This window comes from Ranitomeya imitator, chromosome 9, assembly GCF_032444005.1.
Source record: "Ranitomeya imitator isolate aRanImi1 chromosome 9, aRanImi1.pri, whole genome shotgun sequence".
Taxonomy (NCBI): domain Eukaryota; kingdom Metazoa; phylum Chordata; class Amphibia; order Anura; family Dendrobatidae; genus Ranitomeya; species Ranitomeya imitator.
The window spans coordinates 145,796,509-145,823,555 of record NC_091290.1 but is presented as its reverse complement, the minus strand read 5'-3'; the positions used below and the strand labels follow the sequence as shown (position 1 = coordinate 145,823,555).

Below are 27,047 nucleotides of genomic sequence, written 5' to 3'. Positions count from 1 at the left end.
CAGCACAGCTCACACAGTAGTATACAGCCCACACAGTAGTATACAGCACAGCCCACACAGTAGTATGGAGCACAGCTGCACAGCACACGTAGTAGTATACAGCACAGCCCACACAATAGTATACAGCACAGCCCACACAGTAGTATACAGCCCACACAGTAGTATAGAGCACAGCCCAGACAGTAGTATACAGCACACACAGCCCACTCAGTAGTATACAGCACAGCCCACACAGTAGTATACAGCACACACAGCTCACACAGTAGTATACAGCACACACAGCCCACAAAGTAGTATACAGCACAGCCCACACAGTAGTATACAGCACAGCCCACACAGTAGTATACAGCACACAGCCCACACAGTAGTATACAGCACACACAGCCCACATAGTAGTATACAGCACAGCCCACACAGTAGTATACAGCACACACAGTAGTATAAAGCACACACAGCCCACACAGTAGTATACAGCACAGCCCACACAGTAGTATAAAGCACACACAGCCCACACAGTAGTATACAGCACAGCCCACACAGTAGTATACAGCACACACAGCCCACACAGTAGTATACAGCACAGCCCACACAGTAGTATACAGCACACACAGCCCACACAGTAGTATACAGCACAGCCCACACAGTAGTATACAGCACACACAGACCACACAGTAGTATACAGCACAGCTGCACAGCCCATGTAGTAGTATACAGCACAGCCCACACAGTAGTATCCAGCACAGCCCACACAGTAGTATACAGCACAGCTGCACAGTCCACGTAGTAGTACATATCACAGCCCACACAATAGTATACAGCACAGCCCACACAGTAGTATACAGCACACACAGCCTACACAGTAGTATACAGCACAGCTGCACAGCCCACGTAGTAGTATACAGCACAGCCCACACAGTAGTATACCACACAGTAGTATACAGCACAGACAACCCACTTAGTTGTATACAGCACAGCTCCCCCCCCCCCCCCGAGAATGGCCCCACAGCCCAGTTAAAAAAAAACCACTCCTCACCTCTCCTCCTGCCCGCGCTGCTCCCTGCTCCAGTCTCGGCGGCTGCCGCTGCACTGCCTGGCACACAGCGCACCCGCAGTGTCAGAGGCAGAGTTAAGAATGATGGGAGAGGGAGCGTCATCAGACGCTCTCTCCTCCATCATTGCATTGAACTGTACCGGCGTCATAGACACCAGTATAGTTGAATGAGGTGGCGCTGGTGGTGAGCGAGTCGGTGCTGGCGCCGCTGACAACGGCACAGCGTGCAGCGGCCCACTACTGGCACCGGCCCCTCTGGCATTTGCCAGAACTGCCCGATGGCCAGTCCGGCCCTGTGTCAGTGCACCTTCCCACCTACTCATTTTCCTAGTATCTCCAGCCCATTTCCTTGATGGACAGCTCTCGCTTTACATCAGTCAATAAAGGGTGGAGAGAGATGAAAATCCATAGGTGGGATGGTGCATTGAATGCTCAGCCCCACCAAGAGTGCAGGGAGCGCCTGTGCTCGGCTTGAACAATCATTTTGCACTTCTCACAGGGGTTGCTGCAAATATATCCAGCAACTCTTATCTCTCACCTGTAGTTTTCTACAATGTATCACTTGTAGGTAATCTGTATCAGACTGCTTAGCCCACAAACAATTGCCTAGACTGGATACAACTGTAACAAAGCTTCAGCTGTGAGCAAGATGGAGATGTCAGCAAGTTCCTATTTACTGATGACGAGCAATGATTCCTATCTTGTGGAATTAAAACCGATAAAAGATGTATTTTAGTACAGTTCTATTTTTTATTTATCTTACTTAACTTTACTGTGACGCTGCGTTTTTCAATGTTTTTGTACAGCCAAGTGTTTTTGCAGGTAGTGAAGGTAAAATGGATGCATTTCACCGGTAAAAACTGCATGGAAAACACGTGGACAAATAAAAAAAGACTCATGTAAATGTACCTTTATAAAGTTACAAAAGCAGAAAATTCCTTTAAGCCCCTTTCACCTTCATAAAACCGGTACCGGAAAAAAACAGTATCAGTGTCTTCAGTGTTTTGGATCATTGCGTCACTAGTGTGCCATCACTGTGCCATCAGTGTGTCATTAGTGTACCCTCAGTGTGCCAGTGTGTTATCATTGTGCCATCAGTTTCAAGCTGTGACGGTGGTTAGTAAGAAAGGGGATCCTCAAACTGTCCCTGGAACCCTATCTATCTCTGTCCTGGGGGTGGGGTACTCTTGAAGGTAGAGAGGCCTGGGTCTCTAACCTTACTATGCTCTTGTTAGACTCTGATCTGTCCTGTCCCCCACTAAATGAGGCCTGGGGCAGAAATGTAAGATAAACAAGACACAAAGACAAACAGGGATAACAGAAAACCTCTATCATACAAAAGTACTAACCAACAATAGGGAGGAGGGTAGGGACAGGGAGGAATAAACTACATGGGAACAGGGACCAGGAGATAAACACACAGGTACTACAGCAAACCACTGAACGCGCCACTCGCTTTAACACACAGCATAGGAAGACTAATCTTTCAGCGGCAGGGACAAGAAGGTCTGACCAGTTTTTATAAGAATAGGTAATGACCAGATCAGAAGCAGCTGAAACGGAACTGCATGTTTCTGACCAGCATAGAACAGGTCGTTAACATCTTCAGCACCAGAAGAAACTAAATCCATGTAATATGGGACACAAATCACACCATCGCTAAAGAAGACCTGCGATTCAATACCAGATGTGACCGTCTAACTCCAGGTCTTCTGGGGGGACGTGACAGTCAGTGTGCCATCAGTGTTAAACATGTTCAGCACACGAGTGGCACATGGCTGGCTCACTGATGCCATCCGTGTGCTGTATGTATTTTTCACAGACCCATACACTTGTATAGGCCCTTGCCATCGGTGATGCCAGAAAAAAAAGATACGTTTCCTTGTGTTTTGCAAGTGTAAAAACATGGACATGTGCATCGCAGCACAGGTTATAATGGGTGCGTGTCGTATTTGTGAAATAAACGGACAGCACTCGTACTGGAAAAACGGACATGAGAAGAGGGCTGAAGTTGAATGGCGGCGTTCCTCCATAACAACTGCAGGAAAGCTCCCGGTGGCTATGCATGCACAAAAGTCCTTAAGGAACCAAACAAGACACCCTAAACCAATGGATAACCAGGAAAGTCCAGACAAGGAATATTCAAATAAAAAATATACTTTTATTCAACAATAAATTAAAAAATTTTGCCAGCTCAGATGAAGACCTAGAAGAAGACCTAAGAAGGTTGAAACGCGTTGTCTGCATGCATAAAACAGCAGTGTGCCCTTTCTTTGATCCCCTGTGTACATCAAGGATTTCTGCAAAATGGATTATTTTAAAGATGAAATAAGAAAATGGATTTTAACTGCCAAGCAGGATAGATCCACTGGAATTATTTGTTGTTCCCTGTGTTTATTCAACAATACTGGCAAACAGTAGTACTGTATAAAACATGTGCATGTATCAGGACTAAATATACAATAATAGGAATAAATTAAAAATCTAATGATGTATCTAAGACCTTTTGTCCTTCTACCTGCAGCTCCAGGGCACAGCCATGGGTGCTTCTATTGCACCTGCATATGCCAATCTATTCCTGGGGCTGTGGGAGAGGGACCTCTTTTTGTCTGATCATGTGCTGTCGATGGATCGCATTCTTTTTTGGGTGCGGTTCATCGATGACATATTCTTGATTTGGCAGGGGTCAGTCGAATCCCCTCACGATTTTATGTCTCATCTAAATCGGAATTCTCGTAACATACGCCTGACTTACCAATTTGATGAGAACTTGATTGAGTTTTTAGATGTGAGTATTCGGAGGGGGGAGGATAATTGTTTACAGTCTGACCTCTTACGCAAGTGTACTGCGGTTAACTCACTTTTTCACGCGACTTCTTCACATCCTCCAGCTATGATACGATCCCATAGGCCAATTCCTGCGTTTACACAAGATTTGCTCCAGCGACAATGACTTCGAGAAACAAGCTGATGATTTAAACTGGAGGTTTTTGGACCGAGGCTATAGTTGACACTCGGTCAAAAAGGCCTATAACTGGGCCAAACGTACTATTCGACACCAAGCCCTTTATTCCACCAAACCGTCAACTTCCAACCAAGTGGTTACGAATTACTCAAGATCATGGCTAGACTGATTTAATGCGGTTTTACCTTCCAAAATCCTGGTCAATCTTACAAGCGGGCCCAGTTTTATCTCAATATATTGGGAAGAAACCAAATAATAGGTTTAGGTGATCGATAAATCTGGGTGACCAGCTTGTAATGAGTCACTATGTCAATGACTCTGTTTCTTCGTTTTTTGTCCGGCTCTAAACCAACGATGGGTTGTAGACCATGTGGCAAGTGTGTTGTCTGACCCAACATTATAAGGGCCCTAACTTTTACCAGTTCCAAAGTAACAGATACCTATAAAATTAAACACGCTATAACTTGTACATCTAAGGCAGTGATCTATTATGTCACGTGCCCATGTTCCCTTATTTATGTGGGACTGACAATTCGTCAACTCAAGGTTCGTACTCGTGAACACGTTCTGATGATACATGCTGCAAAAGAAATTGAGGATGTTTCTTTATTGAAAACTATCCCTAAACATTTTAAGATCCATCACAATTGTGTTGCCTCTCTTTTTAAAGTATTTAGAATTGACATGATTGAACCAAATGAGAGGGGTGGAAAAAGAAGTGCATAATATTGTTTTATGTGTTTCTTTTAGAATACATCTGTGTAACTTACCTTGTGTGTTCGTCGCCTGGTGGTTCTGGGATGTCGTTGGTTTGTTGTCTCCATCGGCCATCTTTTTGCTCCACTCCTTTGGAGATATCGACCATCTTTGCCTCGCAGCTCTGGATGCACTAAGTGGATGACCTTTCCTCTTCGTGTAGAAACTCTTTTGGATTCCCTTGGTTTTTTGACTATTTTTCCTAGGAATAAAAGAATTTATTATGATTTTTTGATAATTATATAATTTCGTCTTTTTGGCGCTTCAATGATCATGTCATCCCTTCTCCTCCCCTTTCCCTTTCTTCTTCACAGATCACCGGGCTATTCACTATACATTATATATCTCCTTTAATTGAATTTTTACATGTTTGTAGGACCAACAGGTGTTACTGTTGTGCTGATCTACAATAGTCCTTAAGGCTACGTTCGCACCACGAGCTTTTTAGGTAGCAGATTTTCTGAACCCATTAAGTAAAATAGGTTACTTGCATTTTTTTTTTTAAATACACAACGTAAATAAAAAAAATCATTAAAAACGCAATGTGGGAACGTAGTCTTATACATTTTTGCTAATCACGGGAACTTTTACATAAATATCCCCATAACGCTTACTAACGTATATGTCACGGCTTCTCAAAATAGCTGCAGAAAGAGCAGATGGCGAAAATACAAGTAAGCGGCGACTATTTACTCTGTTGTGGCCATTATTGCAATTATCCATCTGCTGTTCCCACATGTAAATCCTGCCGGCGTGCAGCCCCCCCGAGAGCGGAGAACGACCGCACCGTACGATCCATCTCGGGTTATTTCCATTAGACGCCTCTTAAGTCTTTGCGCTATATTATTTTACACCGCGGTGTTTCTATAAAACTTGAGTATTTGAAGGAAATGTTCTTCAGGTGTCAGATGTAATTCCTCTGCTGCAGAGAAGAAGGTGAAGATATCAGAGTATTACTTCTGCTGAGAGGCATGGCCGCCCCGCAGCGATGTATGAAGCCTGGAGCTGGGCTCGCACTTTCCCTGCGGCTTCTTCCAAGTCACAAACTATTGTATCTGTAATGAGTGATCATGGTTGGCTTCAGGGAGCGGGGCGAGTGTTGCTGCGGAGGGCGATGCCCTTCTAACCTCTACAGGAAAATATACAGCAATGTGGGATTCATGTGGCGATGTGCAGAAAAATACGGCAAGAAGAAGTGGGGCAGATTACAGATTAATGGTGTCCTGTCCAGATCTCTTAAAGGCGGTTTTGTAGGGCGAGAGAACAGCGGAAAATCTCAAGATATAGGGATTAGTGAGGAGCCAACGTGCTGGGATAAGGCATTATCTGAGCATGCCCAGGTGCTAACCGAGGGTCACCGGCTTGCTCGAAAAATATGTTCGATTTCCCGCAACTGTATGACTCGCTGCTGTTCAACAGCCGACATGCTCCCCATGATGGGACACAACTCACCCAAAAATGGAGCTTCGGTTTAAAATGATTAAGTGTGTGATTCAGAGAAGGCACAGTATGTGGTGGCCGAGCAATGGGCTTACTGGCACTTGGGGTGACATGACAGTGGTCTGCTGGAATATGGAATAACAGGGCAATGGCCAACTGGCTTGTGGTGTGAAAGGACAATGGCCCACTGGTATGTAACCTGATGGCACATGCAGTGATAGGACAATGGCCCACTGACATGTGGTGTGATAGGGTAATGGCCGCTGACACCTGGAGACACTAGACAATGGTCCTTTGGCATGTGGGGTGGCAGGGCTATAGCCCACTGATATATGGGAAGACCAGGATAATGGCAGCTGACATGTAAGATGGTAAGGCAATATTCTTCCGGAATATGGAATAACAGGGTAATGGCCCCCTGGCTCATGGTGTGAAAAGGAAATGGCCCACGGACATGTGGTGTGATAGGGTAATGGCCCATTGACACCTGGAGAGGTTAGACAATAGCCCACCGGCATGGGAATAGACAGGACCAGGGGTGAAGTACTATTGGTGCCACCTATGCTGCTGGACACGGTCCCAGGTGGCAAGGGGGCCACATACAGCTCCAAAAGCAGGAGGATTTGGACGCGCTATTGGACTACAAGGGGTCCATATATTGTTTTTGTATTGGATGATAATAGAATTGGCCACTGTCCATGGGTGAGAGGGCAATAGTCTGTCAGCATCTTGAGAGACAGAGCTTTGGCCCTCTGGCACATGGATTGACAATACAATGTCCCATTGGTAAGTGACGTCATCATACTGTCCATAGGTGGCATGGTTGGTCTACTGTCTGCTGACACCAGGGGTGGCAGGACAAATGGCCTGGTAAGTGGTATGAGTGGCCAATGACACTCTGAACTTAGGGGAGGGTAAGGAGATAATAAAGGGTGTGCAGACACAGCATTGTATCTTAATTAACAAGATGACTATTTTTAGCAAGCCAGAAAGAATAGACTGTTACCTACAGTATACGTTGACTTTTAAATTTAAGTGTTGATTTCTGGTTGCTCAAGAAAACAGACTTTTACTTGTGTAAGCCTGTAATATAGACTTGTAAGCGAATATTTCATATAACATAGTGTGCTGTTATCCTTGATGACTAGTGATGTTTACTGATATGCTAATTATGTATTGTGTAGATCAGATAGTTTGGTGACTTTGAAAAAAAGAGGAGGAAAAACTATGTAAATAGATTAAATAATCAAGTAATGCTACTTGATCTCCTCTCCATTCTTACCCTTTATGTAAATACTGAATGAAGGACACTTGTTAAGTATAAAAATAAGTTGCATGCCTCTGTATAGAGAGACAGAAAGAGATTCTGCCAAGACATCCATACATTCAAAGGACCAGAGATAGGACAGCAGCCAATACATCATGGTTCCATTACAAGGGACACAGATCTATCATTCTACAGGAAAAACCTAAGGAACCTCGGCCCTGGTTGTTAGAATACAGATATGCTCCATTGACCATCGCTGAACCATGGATACATTTGGAGAAAGTCTGGATTGGGACCCGCCGGTCACCTGGCTCCATAGAGATGTTTGGAGAAACCAGGTTGTGACCCTCCAGTCAACTGACCTTGTTCCTGAATGGACTGTCATCTTCCTAAGCTTGTCATTACCTCCTCACTATGTGAGTGCCACAGGTGGGGTAACCGATCCTGGGAGATGAAGCCAGGCTGTGACCCACTGGTGAACTGTCCCTTATATCTGAATGGACTGTCATCTTCTGTCTGTTGTTACCTCCTATCTGTGTGCATGCCACAGGTGGGGTAGTCGACCCTGGAAGCTCTGAAGTTACAGCTGTCATTATCTCGGCGAGTCAGTGGAAGAGTGAAACTCTGTAATGTGCACCTTCATGGGGTATTTTACTGGGACTGTTCTACATATTATCTGCCTGTTTTGTGGTTCAATAAAGCATTGCCACACTGTGTTACCCTCACCCCGTGTTGTCTGAGTAGCATTATGCCCACGTTAAAAGGAGTTCGGGTGTTCAGCAGGACGGTCCCTGGTCCATGCGATTCTGGCTAGCGGACCTGGGGCGCCTGCCGACCCCTTGTGTCTCCACAAAGGGTAATGGATAATGAGCATATTATAACTTTGACTTAAGGGTCCCAGAATAAAATGATACACTAATAATTAAGAACACTGAGTGATAAGATGAAGATGAATAGTGCACATCTGTAGGTATATGCTGTAGTATAGTAGTTTGCTGTGTAGACCTGAGTGATTGTCTGCACCCAAATATGATGAGAACAATGACTTTCCATAGATTAAGACTTTCACAGCATTTACTCTGGAAGATTGCAGATGATTGTCAGGAGACTGACATCTCACACACAATCCGTCCATGTCAGAGTTAATGCTGCTTCACACCAGATTTATAGGGAAAATGCTGAGAGTCTGTAACATGGAGACACAGATGTGCTGAATGGGAGCAGCTCGGATCTCTCCACCCAGAGGTGGGAGCGCAGACTGCAAGGACTGGTGCGAAGCGTCTACATTCTGCATCCATCTGCCTCCTGCTCCACAAGAAGCTGCGATCTCCTGCTCCACAAGAAGCTGCGATCTCCTGCCCCACAAGAAGCTGCGATCTCCTGCTCTACAAGAAGCTGCGATCTCCTGTCCCACAAGAAGCTGAGATCTCCTGCCCCACAAGAAGCTGCGATCACCTGCTCCACAAGAAGCTGCGATCACCTGTCCCACAAGAAGCTGCGATCTCCTGCCCCACAAGAAGCTGCGATCTCCTGCTCTACAAGAAGCTGCGATCTCCTGCTCCACAAGAAGCTGAGATCTCCTGCTCCACGAGAAGCTGCGATCTCCTGCTCCACAAGAAGCTGAGATCTCCTACTCCACAAGAAGCTGAGATCTCCTGTCCCACAAGAAGCTGAGATCTCCTGTCCCACAAGAAGCTGCGATCTCCTGCTCCACAAGAAGCTGCGATCTCCTGCCCCACAAGAAGCTGCGATCTCCTGCTCCACAAGAAGCTGCGATCTCCTGCCCCACAAGAAGCTGCGATCTCCTGCTCCACAAGAAGCTGAGATCTCCTGCCCCACAAGAAGCTGAGATCTCCTGCCCAACAGGAAGCTGCGATCTCCTGCCCCACAAGAAGCTGCGATCTCCTGCTCCACAAGAAGCTGCGATCTCCTGCTCCACAAGAAGCTGAGATCTGCTGCCCAACAGGAAGCTGCGATCTCCTGCTCCACAAGAAGCTGCGATCTCCTGCTCCACAAGAAGCTGAGATCTGCTGCCCAACAGGAAGCTGCGATCTCCTGCTCCACAAGAAGCTGCGATCTCCTGCCCCACAAGAAGCTGCGATCTCCTGCTCCACAAGAAGCTGAAATCTCCTGCCCCACAAGAAGCTGAGATCTCCTGCCCCACAAGAAGCTGCGATCTCCTGCTCCACAGGAAGCTGAGATCTCCAGCTCCACAAGGAGCTGCGATTTCGTGCTCCACAAGAAGTTGCGATATTCTGCTCCATAAGAAGTTGCGATCTCCTGCTCCATAAGAAGCTGCGATCTCCTGCTCCACAAGAAGCTGCGATCTCCTGCTCCACAAGAAGCTGCGATCTTCTACTCCAGAAGCCTCCTTAAATGACAGGAGCACACACTTTGCTCAATGCTGGGATGTTGGGCACTGCCACTTTGCTGTGGGGCATCTTCAAAGCTTCTTCTCTTGTGGTTTTGGTAACATTTGCAATTGCCAAGAGTGATGGAGCAAAGCACAAGAGACCTGTTTACTCAGGATCTATCCAGGAGAACAGACCCATAGGAACGAAAGTCAGCGGCATAAACATCCAGCTAAACAGACTTAGCCCAGAGCCCTGGTGCTCCAAGGTGGCGGGGAGAAAGTGGCACCTTCAGCTAATAGGGGAGAAAGACTCTAACTTTGAGGTCTACTTCCACCACAGGTATGCGCAGATGTCCCTCAAAACTGCCCAGATCCTGGACAGAGAAGACAAGTCCAAGTACATCTTCAGAATTGGGCTATGCTGCAAACTTTGCCTGTCCCCAGAGCACATAGTAACAGAACTGGCACTGGTCACTGTGTATGTGCTGGATCTGAACGACAATGCACCCCAGTTCTTCTCCAACAATCAATCAAGGATCAGCCTGGATGACACCACTGGGCTCAAGTCTGTGGTGTACAGTGTCCAGGCAGAGGATCCAGATCAGGGCACCAATGCTGACCTGGTTTATTTTGCTGACCCTGCGAGCTCCTACTTCTTTGTCATCCCTAAGACTGGACAGGTGGTCCTCGTAGAGTCCATTCTGAACCTCAAGAAGACCATCAATCTGACCCTATTCGCCAGGGATCACGGGCAGCCACCTCTGGTCAGTGCACCCTTACAAGTGGAGATCTGTCCAAGGGTCAAAAAGTTTTCTGTGCCTGAAAAAGAAGACTATGCTCTGGGGCTGTACAGGCAAAAGAGGTCACCTGAGCTACCTGAATCCTTCACTGCTATATCCATCCCTGAGGATATTTCTGTTGGATCAGTCATCATTACCTTGGTGTCCAGAGATTTCCAGGACCCATGGTATGAACTGGTGTCACCCTCTACAGAACAGTCTCCTATTGCAGTGAATGGGGAGAGTGGGGAAGTGTCTGTGATCAGGACCCTGGACAGGGAACAAGCAGATCACTATGAGTGTCTGATCAAAGTGCTGGACAGAGCTGGTAAGGATCTCCTTTGTGTATACTGTGTATATATGCAAGCTGATTATTTTCTGCATGTATCATTCATTATTAGGACAATGATCAAGAGATCTCAGCTCTGTAATCCACACATTTTATCCAAAGTATAGAGATGTAGAGGATCAGGAGCTTTAATCATGGCATTGATTCCTCTGTATAAGCCAAATTATGGTCATTTCTGCTGCTTTGTATAGATAGTTACTGCTTTTTATGCTCATCTGTGATTGTTGCTGTTTTCCTAGACTCCTGCACACCGGGTATGCACAGATGTACTGCACAAAAATGATTCCTGATTGAAAACATTGGGAAAAGTGGGTTGCATTACTGTGCCAAGGATGATGACAGCCATAAAAAAGCAAGAAAAATTGCTAAATTGGACACTAAAAGACAGAAAGTGGCATTGCAGCATCCACATTTACCACCTAAGTATAAGAAAGATGAGAAATTATATTTGCCACCCCTTCCCACCTGAAGGAAACTAACTTCTTAGGTCTTGTAATGTCTTATTCAGCCACGTTTAACTTATCTGTTCCTGGAAAAGCTTGATAATAAACATTGCTATAGCTGGCATGGGGTCTTCTTGAGTATCGAAGTGCATCAATTCCTATGGAACAATGAGGGGGGTCCTATAAACATGTTTAATGATAATGCCACAAGTCTAATAAAGGAGCAAAAATTGTATTTATTCCTCAGCATCTAGGAGGGCATGCTGAGACTTCGAGTACATTAGCCATGCCCACCTACATCTACAGGTGTTGAATCTGTAAATATTAGTCTACCGGCGATACATTGTATCTGTATCATTTTCTGGTTTGTGTCTTTGTTGCAATTTGCTGCACAATATTTAAGCGTCTGTCATTCTGTTTAGCAATTAATGAGTTAACTCCGAGAAGGATTCACATTCGTATACAAGACAAGAAGTCATTATGGTTTCCTAATCCCACGTAACATCCATGTTTTGCTCATTACTTGGCATTAGCACTATAATCCCCCTGTTATTTGCAGAGACCACCTAGCTGATTGAAATCATGTGGAACTTCCCCCCCAGGACATTATAAAAGCAATCTACCTGAATCCCATCACCCGGAATCTCCTACGTCCTTCTCCCAGTATGTTTAGGGCCGAGTCTGGTTAATATGTCATTTCTACCTATATCGCTCATTTTCCAAGCATCCGGGTGTAATAAGCATCATATCCTCTGGGATAACGCAGCGAACCCGACCTCAGCCAGCTAGTGCATTGAAAGATTTCCCCACAAACATGACGATTGCCCAAACTTGACCCATTGTTTCTACACGGGGCTGTCACTGGTCCGGCCAAAATTCTGGTGGGTAGACAGGTGGTAATCGCACATTTCTGGGGGTCTGCAAGTGATTTCCCTCCAGTAGACTCATTGCTTCCAGGCTTTAAATAAATGGTTATTGATTTTAATTGGTGCAATGTAGTATTCCAATGATCCCTCATTTTGCCGCGGAGCCCCTCATCCCTCTCCAATTAATCCTTACTCTAACTGGATTGTTCACACTCTGCTTTTTTCCTGCATGTTTTTCAAGGGAAAAAAAAAAGATGCACAGAACCAGCAAAGTGAATGAGATTTCTAAAGTCCCATGCACACGTGATAATTTTGTCCTCACGGATTTGAACCATCATAGTGTTGGGAGATGATCAGCATGGACACCGCTTATTATTACTATTTATTTTTATAGCACCATTGATTCCATGGTGCAGTACATGAGAAGGGGTTACATACAAATTAGAGATATCACTTACAGTAAACAAACAATGACGGACTGATACAGAGGGGCGAGGACCCTGCCCTTGGGGGCTTACATTCTACAGGATGGTGGGAATGGAGACAGTAGGTTGAGGGTTGCAGGAGCTCCGGTGTTGGTGAGGCGGTAGCTTCGGTAGTGATGAGGAGGCAGCGGGGTCAGTGCGGGCTGTAGTCTTTCTTGAAGAGATGGGTTTTCAGGTTTCACCTGAAGGATCCGAATGTGGTAGATAGTCGGACGTGTTGGGGCAAAGAATTCCAGAGGATGGTGGATATTCGGGAGAAGTCTTGCAGGCGGTTGGGTGAGGAGCGAATAAGTGTGGAGGAGAGAAGGAGGTCTTGGGAGGATCGGAGATTACGTGAGGGAAGATATCGGGAGATTAGTTCAGAGATATATGGAGGAGACAGGTTGTAGATGGCTTTGTAGGTCAGTATTAGTAATTTGAACTGGATACGCTGAGGGAATGGGAGTCAGCGAAGAGATTTGCAGAGGGGAGAAGCGGAGGAGTAGCGAGGAGAGAGATGAATTAGTCGGCCAGCAGTGTTAAGAATGGACTGGAAAGATGCAAGGGTGTTAGCAGGGAGGCCACAGAAAAGGATGTTGCAGTAGTCCAGGCGGGAGATGATGAGGGCATGCACAAGCATTTTAGTAGATTGACTATTGAGGAAAGGACGGATTCTAGAGATATTTTTGAGCTGGAGGCGACAGGAGGTGGAAAGAGCTTGGATGTGCGGTTTGAAGGACAGGGCAGAGTTAAGGGTTACTCCGAGGCAGCGGACTTATGTATGGGTGAAAGCATGATGTCGTTAATTGCGATAGATAGATCTTCCTTACCTGATCTATGATATGTAGGAAAGATGAGTTCAGATTTGTCCACATTGAGTTTGAGGAAGCGAGAGGAGAAGAAGGAGGATATGGCTGATAGACACTCCGGGATTCTGGACAGCAGAGCGGTGACATCTGGGCCAGAAAGGTAGATCTGAGTGTCATCAGCATAAAGGTGGTACTGGAATCCATGGGACTTTATGAGTTGTTCCAGGCCAAGTGTATAGATTGAGAAGAGTAGGGGTCCTAGAACAGAGCCTTGGGGGGACTCCACCAAAGAGAGGGTGGGATGAGGAGGTAGTGTGGGAGTGGGAGACGCTGAATGTGTGGTTGGAGAGGTATGAGGAGATCCAGGATAGGGCGAGGTCTTTGATGCCAAAGGAGGAGAGGGTCTATAGTAGGAGGCAGTGGTCATCTGTGTCGTGTCGAAAGCATAGGACAGGTGTAGAAGGAGGAGTACAGAGTATTGTCCGTTAGCTTTGGCTGTAAGTAGGTCGTTCATAATTTTGGTCAGGGCTGTCTCAGTTGAGTGATGGAGGCGGAAACCAGATTGTAAATTGTCAAAGAGCAAGTTAGGTGAGAGGTGAGAGGAAAGTTCAGCGTGGACGTGCTGCTCCAGGAGTTTGGAAGCGAATGGGAGCAGCGATATTGGGTGATAGCTGGACATAGCAGTTGGATCGAGGGTTGGCTTTTTAACGATACGCGTGATTGTGGCATGTTTGAAAGCAGAAGGGAAGGTGCCAGAAGTTAATGATAGGTTGAAGAGGTGGGTTAGGGATGGGATAAGAGTGGTGGTGAGGTTGAGGAGGAGGTGGGATGGGATGAGGTTGAGCGCACAGGTGGTGAGGTGCGATTTGGAGGGGAGACAATTAAGCCCCCCTTCAGTGATGTTGGATAGGGAGCTTATGGGGTTTGGGCATTGGTCTGGTATACAAAGGGGTTGTGGTGGTTGAACAATGAAGACTTGCCTTGTTTGGTCGATCTTATAAAGTATGTGGCAAAGTCCTCAGCAGAGATGGGGGAGGTTGCAGGGGTCATTGGTGGGCGGAGGAGGGAGTTAAAGGTTTTGAATAACTGTTTGGGGTTGTAGGATAGGGAAGATACGAGGGTTGTGAAGTAGGCCTGTTTAGCAGAGGTGACAGCAGATTTGAAAGCGAATGTTGCCTGTTTGAATGCAGTGAAGTCGTCTTGCGAATGTGTTTTCTTCCAACTCCGCTCTGCAACCCTGGACACTTGTCAGAGCTTTTTAGTGATGTTATTGTGCCAGGGTTGTCTATTGATACGTCACACTCTGCCATGAATGAGAGAGGCAACCGAGTCAATAGCTGATGCGAGAGTGGCATTGTAGAAAGCAGTGGCCCTTCTGTGTCGTGGAGTGAGGATATGAATGCCAGTGGTAGGATAAAGTCAGAGAGTGTGTGGGTATCTAGATGGGTGAGGTTTCTGCGGGGATGCGCATGTTGCTGGACATGTGTGACTGATGAGGAGGACAGGGATGAGAAAGTGAGCTTATCTGATGGCGACTCACCCACTAAATTAGCCATCGCCTCCCAGTTTGTCTAATATGGCTTTGTTAAAGGGGTTCAACACAATAAGTTTAGTAAATACGCTATTAGTGATGGGATCTGAGCAGTGCAATGAATGACATCAGAAAAAGTCTTAACCAACCATATAACGTGATAAAATATTCCTGGGGTCTCACCACCTCATTGGTTTTACAAATTAAGGTGGGGAACCACTGATCTGTAGCAATGTGTTATATTCTCTATTCTTCCTCTGAACAGCAGCGCCAATAACTCCACTATGCAGACAACTACAGAAAATAGGGTGAGTAGGAATTACTCTGCTGTGTCCTGGAAAACCAGCTAAATATCAATTCAGAACTGCAGCCTGTATTATGCGATACAGCTACTTTCACTAGCAATATAATGTACGTCATAATACTGGAGTTATACTCCAGAGCTGCACTCACTATTCTGCTGTTGCAGTCACTGTGTACATACATTACATTGCTGATCCTGAGTTACATCCTGTATTATACCCCAGAGCTGCACTCACTATTCTGCTGGTGCAGTCACTGTGTACATACATTACATTACTGATCCTGAGTTACATCCTGTATTATCCTCCAGAGCTGCACTCACTATTCTGCTGTTGCAGTCACTGTGTACATACATTACATTACTGATCCTGAGTTACATCCTGTATTATACTCCAGAGCTGCACTCACTATTCTGCTGTTGCAGTCACTGTGTACATACATTACATTACTGATCCTGAGTTACATCCTGTATTATCCTCCAGAGCTGCACTCACTATTCTGCTGTTGCAGTCACTGTGTACATACATTACATTACTGATCCTGAGTTGCATCCTGTATTATACCCCAGAGCTGCACTCACTATTCTGTTGGTGCAGTCACTGTGTACATACATTATATTACTGTTCCTGAGATACATCCTGTATTATACCCCAGAGCTGCACTCACTATTCTCCTGGTGCAGTCACTGTGTACATACATTACATTACTGATCCTGAGTTACATCCTGTATTATACCCCAGAGCTGCACTCACTATTCTGCTGGTGCAGTCACTGTGTACATACATTACATTACTGATCCTGAGTTACATCCTGTATTATACTCCAGAGCTGCACTCACTATTCTGCTGGTGCAGTCACTGTGTACATACATTACATTACTGATCCTGAGTTACATCCTGCATTATACCCCAGAGCTGCACTCAGTATTCTGCTGGTGCAGTCACTGTGTACATACATTGCATTACTGATCCTGAGTTACATCCTGTATTATACTTCAGAGCTGCACTCACTATTCTGCTGGTGCAGTCACTGTGTACATACATTACATTACTGATCCTGAGTTACCTCATGTATTATACTCCAGAGCTGTGGTCACTATTCTGCTGGTGCAGTCACTGTGTACATACATTACATTACTGATCCTGAGTTACATCCTGTATTATACTTCAGAGCTGCACTCACTATTCTGCTGGTGCAGTCACTGTGTACATACATTACTTTACTGATCCTGAGTTACGTCCTGTATTATACTTCAGAGCTGCACTCACTATTCTGCTGGTGCAGTCACTGTGTACATACATTACTTTACTGATCCTGAGTTACATCCTGTATTATACTTCAGAGCTGCACTCACTATTCTGCTGGTGCAGTCACTGTGTACATACATTACATTACTGATCCTGAGTTACAGAGTTACATCCTGTATTATACTTCAGAGCTGCACTCACTATTCTGCTGGTGCAGTCACTGTGTACATACATTACATTACTGATCCTGAGTTACCTCATGTATTATACTCCAGAGCTGTGGTCACTATTCTGCTGGTGCAGTCACTGTGTACATACATTACATTACTGATCCTGAGTTACATCCTGTATTATACTTCAGAGCTGCACTCACTATTCTGCTGGTGCAGTCACTGTGTACATACATTACTGATCCTGAGTTACATCCTGTATTATACTCCAGAGCTGCACTCACTATTCTGCTGGTGCAGTCACTGTGTACATACATTACATTACTGATCCTGAGTTACATCCTGCATTATACCCCAGAGCTGCACTCAGTATTCTGCTGGTGCAGCCACTGTGTACATACATTACATTACTGATCCTGAGTTACCTCATGTATTATACTCCAGAGCTGTGGTCACTATTCTGCTGGTGCAGTCACTGTGTACATACATTACATTACTGATCCTGAGTTACATCCTGTATTATACTCCAGAGCTGCACTCACTATTCTGCTGGTGCAGTCACTGTGTACATACATTACATTACTGATCCTGAGTTACCTCCTGTATTATACTCCAGAGCTGTGCTCACTATTCTGCTGGTGCAGTCACTGTGTACATACATCACATTACTGATCCTGAGTTACATCCTGTATTATACTTCAGAGCTGCACTCACTATTCTGCTGGTGCAGTCACTGTGTACATACATTACATTACTGATCCTGAGTTACATCCTGTATTATACCCCAGAGCTGCACTCAGTATTCTGCTGGTGCAGCCACTGTGTACATACATTACATTACTGATCCTGAGTTACCTCATGTATTATACTCCAGAGCTGTGGTCACTATTCTGCTGGTGCAGTCACTGTGTACATACATTACATTACTGATCCTGAGTTACCTCCTGTATTATACTCCAGAGCTGTGCTCACTATTCTGCTGGTGCAGTCAGTTCGCCGGTCTCTGGCAGCAGTTCACTTCTTTCTCTCCGCTGAAGCACATGCATGGTCGGCTGAGCTGAGCATGTATATGTACAGAAATCGGAAGAGGTAGCTGTGAGCTGACCAGTGTTCAGCCGACCTCCATGTAAGGCAGAATTCACACTTCTGGGGTGTTTTGCAGTGCACACAGATGAAACATGGAAGGAATCAATGTGGCACCTCTCACAGGTTAGACCCCCAATAAAAAACCTAGACACGTGAAAACTACCCCAGAGTATAACGTGCCTGCGCCATGCAGTGATAGCACGCGTTCATTTCCCGCGTTTCATGTTCCAGCCCTGAGTTGTTTGGGGAAACTTTCGGCTTGGCAACCGGATGATGTACGCCACTTACAAAAAAAACCTAACTTTCTAATTAGATTATATCAGTGAGTTAACAGCAAAATTCTGCTCAAAAGGTGAAAATGCCCTTAAAAAGTACAAAACTTTATGAGCAGCGACATAAAAGAAAAGAATTAAAATCTCGTGCATCATTGGAAATATTTAGAGTCGTTGAGATGAGATGATTTTTTGGATCGATGGAAATGAGTGCGCTCAGAGCTCGGGCTTCCTTGATTTAATGGGAACATTTACAGCTTGTTTGACCTTCAGACTAATAATAAAGCAGACTTGCCACGTCTTAATAAATGCATCGTCTTCATTCCATGGCTTGCAATAGACGAGCGTTATATTTATAATGTGGGGTGTGCTGGGGTGATGTATGGCTCCTGTGCCGCTGGGGCTTATGCAGCAACATTCAGATATATGGACGTGCCTGTAATACAGTATTAACTCCAGTTTACAAGAGTGGCTAATAAAGGGGGTCCTGAGAGGAGGAGACCCCGCTATGATGTCCACATACACAGTAGTGATGCCGATCAGAGCCGCTCGTTCTCGCACTGAGTGAGCGGTTCTAATGGCGCTACGACTCCACACACCGCCGGAGACGCGTGCCCAGATCTGATATTACGGAAAAGGACACATGCACGATACCTGGTCGATAGTGCCCAAGTGTTGGCGGGTGTGTGGGGTCATTACGTCATCGCTCACTTTAAGTTACCTTCTGGACATCCCCTTTAATGATGCAGCCCCTTTAAGGATTTGCATTATTTGGTTACAAGATATGGCACGCATTTACCCCTTTTCCAATTTTTTGAGTGTCGGCGAGGTCCTACACAGTGTTTAACATTTACTGGCCACAATTATATGGCAGCACAACGTACTAAGATGGTCCCAAAAGACTCCGCATGCAGATACACAGGGTCTCTTACTTATCCTATTGCACCATATTTATGTTCTTCCCCTAAATGTTGAGTATTTTTTGTAAAATGCATTAGCACAACGTCTATTTTACACTGGCGCTGAGTTGCAGCATATGCGTCATGTCGGGACGGCATTCACAGCTCTGCTGGTTGCCATTGGAAACCATCAACAAGCCTGTCGCTTAACAGCTTAGCTGCGCTCTGCCACGGCAGCGAGAAACTTTCCCCCAGACAGCCGATATATTACATAGTAACATAGTAACATAGTTAGTAAGGCCGAAAAAAGACATTTGTCCATCCAGTTCAGCCTATATTCCATCATAATAAATCCCCAGATCTACGTCCTTCTACAGAACCTAATAATTGTATGATACAATATTGTTCTGCTCCAGGAAGACATCCAGGCCTCTCTTGAACCCCTCGACTGAGTTCGCCATCACCACCTCCTCAGGCAAGCAATTCCAGATTCTCACTGCCCTAACAGTAAAGAATCCTCTTCTATGTTGGTGGAAAAACCTTCTCTCCTCCAGACGCAAAGAATGCCCCCTTGTGCCCGTCACCTTCCTTGGTATAAACAGATCCTCAGCGAGATATTTGTATTGTCCCCTTATATTATATTATATTAATCTGAATACTATATTCCAGGGTTAAAGATAGAAATCATAGGGCCCCATAACAGAAGCTGCAATTGGGCCCCCCATGAAAAAAAAATATTAATTAATATTTGGCGGGGTCACAGAAGAGCTTATCTCACAACTTTACAGCCTTTACTAAATAAGTTTCCTCCTACTGAAGCCCTAGATTCACCATTCATTGCACCCAAAAAGTATGATGTCAACAAAAGTGACCCTCAAAAACACTGTATGATACCCCCACAGTGAATTCCTCCACGCGCACTGTATGATGACCCTACTGTACTCCATTTCAACATCCCTGGCAAAATATGGTGACCCCAAAGCAGTATGATACCTCAACTGTGACCCCCCCACACACACACACAGCCCTCAATGTAGTATAAATGGCCCCACACCTCATCACACTGCAAATGGCCACTGCTAGCCCTACAAACAGTATAACGGCTCCAACACAGACCTTCACACAGTATGATGAACCCCACACAAACCTTCACTCTGTATAATTTCTTGCATACAGTATAATGGCCCCCACGAAGCCCTCCAACTATTATAATAGCCACCACATAGCCCTCCATATATTATAATAGGCCCCATAGTCCTCCATATAGAATACTGCACTCCCTATTGTACTCCATATCATATAATGCTCTCCCCATAGCAATCCATATAGTATAATGCACTTTACAAAGTCCTTCATACAGTGTAATGATCCCGCATAGTCCCCCATGTACATGTAGTTCCCATAGTCCTTCATCTAGTATAATGCACTCCCCATAGTCATCTATATAGTATAATGTATTTCCCATAGTCCTCCATGTAGTATACTGCACTCCCAATAGTCTTCAATATGCACCTCCATAGTTCTCCAAACAGTATAATGCATTCCCCATAGTCCTTCATACAGTATAATATACTCCCCATAGTCCTCAATACAGTTCGCTACACTTCCCACAATCCTTTATACAGTACAATGTACTCCATAGTCCTCCATATAGTATAATGCAGTCCCAATAGTAATCCATACAGTATAATGTACTCCCCATAGTCCTCCATATAATATACTGTGCCCAATAATCCTCCATATAGTATAAGGCACTCCCCATAGTCCTCCATATAGCATACTGCACTCATCATTGTCCTCCATATAGTATAATGTACTCCCCATAGTCCTCCATACAGTATTATGGCCACCACAATTTAAAACAAAAAATACAATATTCTCGTTCCCTCGCTGCTCTTGTCTCTGCAGCGAGCGTTCTGAAGCGCCGCATACCTCAGTGCAGCGGGCACCATGCATAATGGCGAGGAAGCCTCAGATGACGTTCCCTTTTTTCTTCATTACTTTCAATTGTATCAACATCCAGGATGCAGATATAGTAGAACTTGTGATGACGAGCGCGGTGGAGAGGGTGGGGTGCGGTGTGCCATTGCTCCCTTCCAGATGCAGTAACAGTGTGGCTTTCAGTTCTCAAAGCTGCAGAATTGTGTACATTATCTGTGCCAAAATCAGAATGAAAAATGCCTAAAAAAACACATCGTATTATCAAGATGAAAACTGCGGGGCCGTCCATATGGTTTGCAAACAGGGCAGTAGTTTAACCCCTTCCCGACCTGTGACACAGCGTATGCGTCATGAAAGTCGGTGCCAATCCGACCTGTGACGCATATGCTGTGTCACAGAAAGATCGCGTCCCTGCAGATCGGGTGAAAGGGTTAACTCCCATTTCACCCGGCCTGCAGGGACAGGGGGAGTGGTAGTTTAGCCCAGGGGGGGTGGCTTCACCCCCCCGTGGCTACGATTGCTCTGATTGGCTGTTGAAAGTGAAACTGCCAATCAGAGCGATTTGTAATATTTCACCTAAAAAACTGGTGAAATATTACAATTTAGCCATGGCCGATGCTGCAATATCATCGGCCATGGCTGGAAACACTTATGTGCACCCACCCCACCCCACCCCACCGATCGCCCCCCCCCAGCCCTCCGATCTGTGGTCCACTCCCCTCAGTCCTGTGCTCCGCTCCCCCGTCCTCCTGTCCGCTCCCCCCGTGCTCCAATCACACCCCCGTGCTCCAATCAAACCCCCCCGCACTACGATCCACCCCCCGCACTGCGATCCCCCCCGTGCTCCGATCCACCACCCCGCACAGCGATCCCCCACCCCGTGCTCCAATCCCCCATCCCGTGTTCCGATCCACCCCCCCATGCTCCAATCCATCCCCCCGTGTTCCGATCCACCCCCCCGTGCTCCGACGCCCCCCCCCCCGTGCCCTGATCCCCCCCTTATACTTACCTAGCCTCCCGGGGTCCGTCCGTCTTCTTTCCTGGGTGCCGCCATCTTCCAAAATGGCGGGCGCATGTGCAGTGCGCCCGCCGAATCTGCCGGCCGTCAGATTCGTTCCAAAGTGAGTTTTCATCACTGATATAACCTATCTCAGTGATCAAAATAAAAAAAATAGTAAATGCCCCCCCCCCCCTTTGTCACCCCCATAGGTAGGGACAATAAAAAAAAATAAAGAATTATTTTTTTTTGTTTTTTGTTCCACTAATGTTGGGGTAAGAACTAGGGTTAGGGTTAGGGTTAGGGGTAGGCTTAGGGGTAGGGTTAGGGGTAGGGTTAGGGTTAGGAATGTGCACACGTATTCTGGTCCTCTGCGGATTTTTCCGCAGAGGATTTGATAAATCCGCAGTGCTAAACCGCTGTGGATTTATCGCAGATTTACCGCGGTTTTTCTGCGCATTTCACTGTGGTTTTACAACTGCGATTTTCTATTGGAGCAGTTGTAAAACCGCTGCGGAATCCGCAGAAAGAAGTGACATGCTGCGGAATGTAAACCGCTGCGTTTCCGTGCAGTTTTTCTGCAGCATGTGTACAGCGATTTTTGTTTCCCATAGGTTTACATTGAACTGTAAACTCATGGGAAACTGCTGCGGATCCGCAGCGTGTGCACATACCTTTAGAATTAGGCTATGTGCACACGGTGCGGATTTGGCTGCGGATCCGCAGTAGTGTTCCATCAGGTTTACAGTACCATGTAAACATATGGAAAACCAAATCCGCTGTGCCCATGGTGCGGAAAATACCACCCGGAAACGCTGCGTTGTATTTTCCGCAGCATGTCAATTCTTTGTGCGGATTCCGCAGCGTTTTACACCTGTTCCTCAATAGGAATCCGCATGTGAAATCCGCACAAAAAACACTGGCAATCCGCGTTAAATCCGCAGGTAAAACGCAGTGCCTTTTACCCGCGGATTTGTCAAAAATGGTGCTGAAAAATCTCATACGAATCTGCAACGTTGGCACATAGCCTTAGGGTTAGGGTTGGAATTAGGGTTGTGATTAGGGTTAGGGGTGTGTTGGGGTTAGGGTTGTGGTTAGGGGTGTGTTGGGGTTAGGGTTGTGATTAGGGTTACGGCTGCAGTTGGGATAAGGGTTAGGGGTGTGTTGGAGTTAGAATTGAGGGGTTTCCACTGTTTAGGCACATCAGGGGGTCTCCAAACGCAACATGGCGCCACCATTGATTCCAGCCAATCTTGTATTCAAAAGGTCAAATGGTGCTCCCTCACTTCCGAGCCCCGACGTGCGCCCAAACAGTGGTTTACCCCCACATATGGGGTATCAGCGTACTCAGGAGAAACTGGACAACAATTATTGGGGTCCAATTTCTCCTGTTACCCTTGGGAAAATAAAAAATTGCTTGCTAAAACATCATTTTTGAGGAAAGAAAAATGATTTTTTATTTTCACGGCTCTGCGTTGTAAACGTCTGTGAAGCACTTGGGGGTTCAAAGTGCTCACCACATATCTAGATAAGTTCCTTTGGGGGTCTAGTTTCCAAAATGGGGTCACTTGTGGAGGGTTTCTACTGTTTAGGCACACCAGGGGCTCTGCAAACGCAACGTGACGCCCGCAGACCATTCCATCAAAGTCTGCATTTCAAAAGTCACTACTTCCCTTCTGAGCCCCGACGTGTGCCCAAACAGTGGTTTACCCCCACACATGGGGTATCAGGGTACTCAGGAGAAACTGGACAACAACTTTTGGGGTCCAATTTCTCCTGTAACCCTTGGGAAAATAAAAAATTCTGGGCTAAAAAATTATTTTTGAGGAAAGAAAACGTATTTATTATTTTCACGGCTCTGCGTTATAAACTTCTGTAAAGCACTTAGGGGTTGAAAGTGCTCACCACATATCTAGATAAGTTCCTTTGGGGGTCTAGTTTCCAAAATGGGGTCACTTGTGGGGGGTTTCTACTGTTTAGGAACACCAGGGGCTCTGCAAACGCAACGTGACGCCCGCAGAGCGTTCCATCAAAGTCTGCATTTCAAAACGTCACTACTTCACTTCCGAGCCCCAGCATGTGCCTAAACAGTGGTTTACCCCCACATATGGGGTATCAGCGTACTCAGGAGAAACTGGACAACAACTTTTGGGGTCAAATTTCTCCTGTTACCCTTGGGAAAATAAAAAAATTGCAAGCTAAAAAATCATTTTTGAGAAAAGAATTTTTTATTTTTATTTTCATAGCTCTGCGTTATAAACTTCTGTGAAGCACTTGAGGGTTCAAAGTGCTCACCACACATCTAGATTAGTTCCTTTGGGGGTCTAGTTTCCAAAATGGGGTCATTTGTGGGGGATCTCCAATGTTTAGGCACACAGGGGCTCTCCAAACGCGACATGGTGTCCGCTAATGATTGGAGCTAATTTTCCATTTAAAAAGCCAAATGGTGTGCCTTCCCTTCTGAGCCCTGCCGTGCGCCCAAACAGTGGTTTACCCCCACATATGGGGTATCTGCGTACTCAGGACAAACTGGACAACAACATTTGTGGTCCAATTTCTCCTATTACCATTGGCAAAATAGGAAATTCCAGGCTAAAAAATCATTTTTGAGAAAAGAAAAATTATTTTTGATTTTCATGGCTCTGCATTATAAACTTCTGTGAAGCACCTGGGGGTTTAAAGTGCTCAGTATGCATCTAGATAAGTTCCTTGGGGGGTCTAGTTTCCAAAATGGGGTCACTTGTGGGGGAGCTCCAATGTTTAGGCACACAGGGGCTCTCCAAACGCGACATGGTGTCCGCTAACAATTGGAGCTAATTTTCCATTCAAAAAGTCAATAGGCGCGCCTTCCCTTCCGAGCCCTGCCGTGTGCCCAAACAGTGGTTTACCCCCACATATGAGGTATCGGCGTACTCGGGAGAAATTGCTCAACAAATTTTAGGATCCATTTTATCCTATTGCCCATGTGAAAATGAAAAAATTGAGGCGAAAAGAAATTTTTTGTGAAAAAAAAGTACTTTTTCATTTTTACGGATCAATTTGTGAAGCACCTGGGGGTTTAAAGGGCTCACTAGGCATCTAGATAAGTTCCTTGGGGGGTCCAGTTTCCAAAATGGGGTCACTTGTGGGGGAGCTCCAATGTTTAGGCACACAGGGTCTCTCCAAACGCGACATGGTGTCCGCTAACGATGGAGATAATTTTTCATTCAAAAAGTCAAATGGCGCTCCTTCCCTTTTGAGCCTTACCATGTGCCCAAACAGTAGTTTACCCCCACATGTGAGGTATCGGTGTACTCAGGAGAAATTGCCCAACAAATTTTAGGATCCATTTTATCCTGTTGTCCATGTGAAAATGAAAAAATTGAGGCTAAAATAATTTTTTTGTGAAAAAAAAGTACTTTTTCATTTTTACGGATCAATTTGTGAAGCACCTGGGGGGTTTAAAGGGCTCACTATGCATCTAGATAAGTTCCTTGGGGCGTCTAGTTTCCAAAATGGGGTCACTTGTGGCGGAGCTCCAATGTTTAGGCACACAGGGTCTCTCCAAACGTGACATGGTGTCCGCTAAAAAGTACAGCCAATTTTTCATTCAAAAAGTCAAATGGCACTCCTTCCCTTCCAAGCCCTGCCATGCGCCCAAACAGTGGTTTACCCCCACATTTGCGGTATCAGCGTACTCAGGACAAATTGGACAACAACTTTCGTTGTTCAGTTTCTCCTTTTACCATTGGGAAAATAAAAAAATTGTTGCTGAAAAATCATTTTTGTGACTAAAAAGTTAAATGTTCATTTTTTCCTTCCATGTTGCTTCTGCTGCTGTGAAGCACCTGAAGGGTTAATAAACTTCTTGAATGTGCTTTTGTGCACCTTGAGGGGTGCAGTTTTTAGAATGGTGTCACTTTTGGGTATTTTCAGCCATATAGACCCCTCAAACTGACTTCAAATGTGAGGTGGTCCCTCAAAAAAATGGTTTTGTAAATTTCGTTGTAAAAATGAGAAATCGCTGGTCAAATTTTAACCCTTATAACTTCCTAGCAAAAAAAAATTTTGTTTCCAAAATTGTGCTAATGTAAAGTAGACGTGTGGGAAATGTTATTTATTAACTATTTTGTGTCACATAACTCTCTGGTTTAACAGAATAAAAATTAAAAATGTGAAAATTGCGAAATTTTCAAAATTTTCGCCAAATTTCCGTTTTTATCACAAATAAACACAATTTATTGACCTAAATTTACCACTAACACGAAGCCCAATATGTCACGAAAAAACAGTCTCAGAACCGCTAGGATCCATTGAAGCGTTCCTGAGTTATTACCTCATAAACGGACACTGGTCAGAATTGCAAAAAACGGCAAGGTCTTTAAGGTCAAACTAGGCTGGGTCATGAAGGGGTTAAGCAGTTTCTAAATAAATTCCACCCGAAAACTGTGGCGTATGGCGCGGGAATCAGCCACATGTGAACAGGGCTTTAGGGTGTCTTCCTGCAGATAAAACAACCAAAATCACCATGAAAACACTGACGCATACAGCTCATGTCCCATTTTTGTTTTTTCAGCACATTTGTATTTTTTTTTTTATCGCTCAGTCGTAAAAGCACAGCATCAATGCGTTTTAGTATAATCGTGCCTGGATTGATATCCTTTTTTTTTATTTTTTTTTTTTTAGTGGAAACATTTCAAGAAAAATACCATTGTAGTACTTGCATTAAAGGAATCTGCAAAAATACCATAAAATACCACACAAAAATATAAAACATATAATCCCCTCCCTGGTGCCGTTCCTGCGATGTCGGCGCTGTGATTCCTGTCAGTCATGCGACAACTCTGCTGCTAATCATCAGTCGCTGATCGGCTGCAGACTTCGCGGTTCTGCCGATTGTCAGCAGTGGTCCATTAACATAATATCACATAATCACAGCGCTGATATTGCAGGAACAGCATGAGTCATGGAGGTGGGTATATGTTTTTTTGTTTGGGGGAGGGGGAAAGGTGTGCAGGACATATAAGCGGTTAAGAAGTCGTTCTCCAATAGTGGAGAACCCCTTTTATTTAAAAAATAC

The 27,047-nt window shown here is 45.2% G+C and overlaps 1 protein-coding gene across 1 annotated transcript in view; it reads left to right on the top strand.

The window, feature by feature from the left end:
* The first annotated feature begins 9,679 nt into the window (after positions 1-9,679).
* Positions 9,680-27,047, top strand: part of LOC138648647 (protocadherin gamma-A3-like) — a 40,093-nt gene continuing 22,725 nt past the window's right edge. The window contains exon 1 of the mRNA XM_069738434.1: positions 9,680-10,939. Coding sequence (XP_069594535.1) covers positions 9,856-10,939 — 1,084 coding nt within the window. The 5' untranslated portion in view covers positions 9,680-9,855. The remainder of the gene's footprint in view (positions 10,940-27,047) is intronic.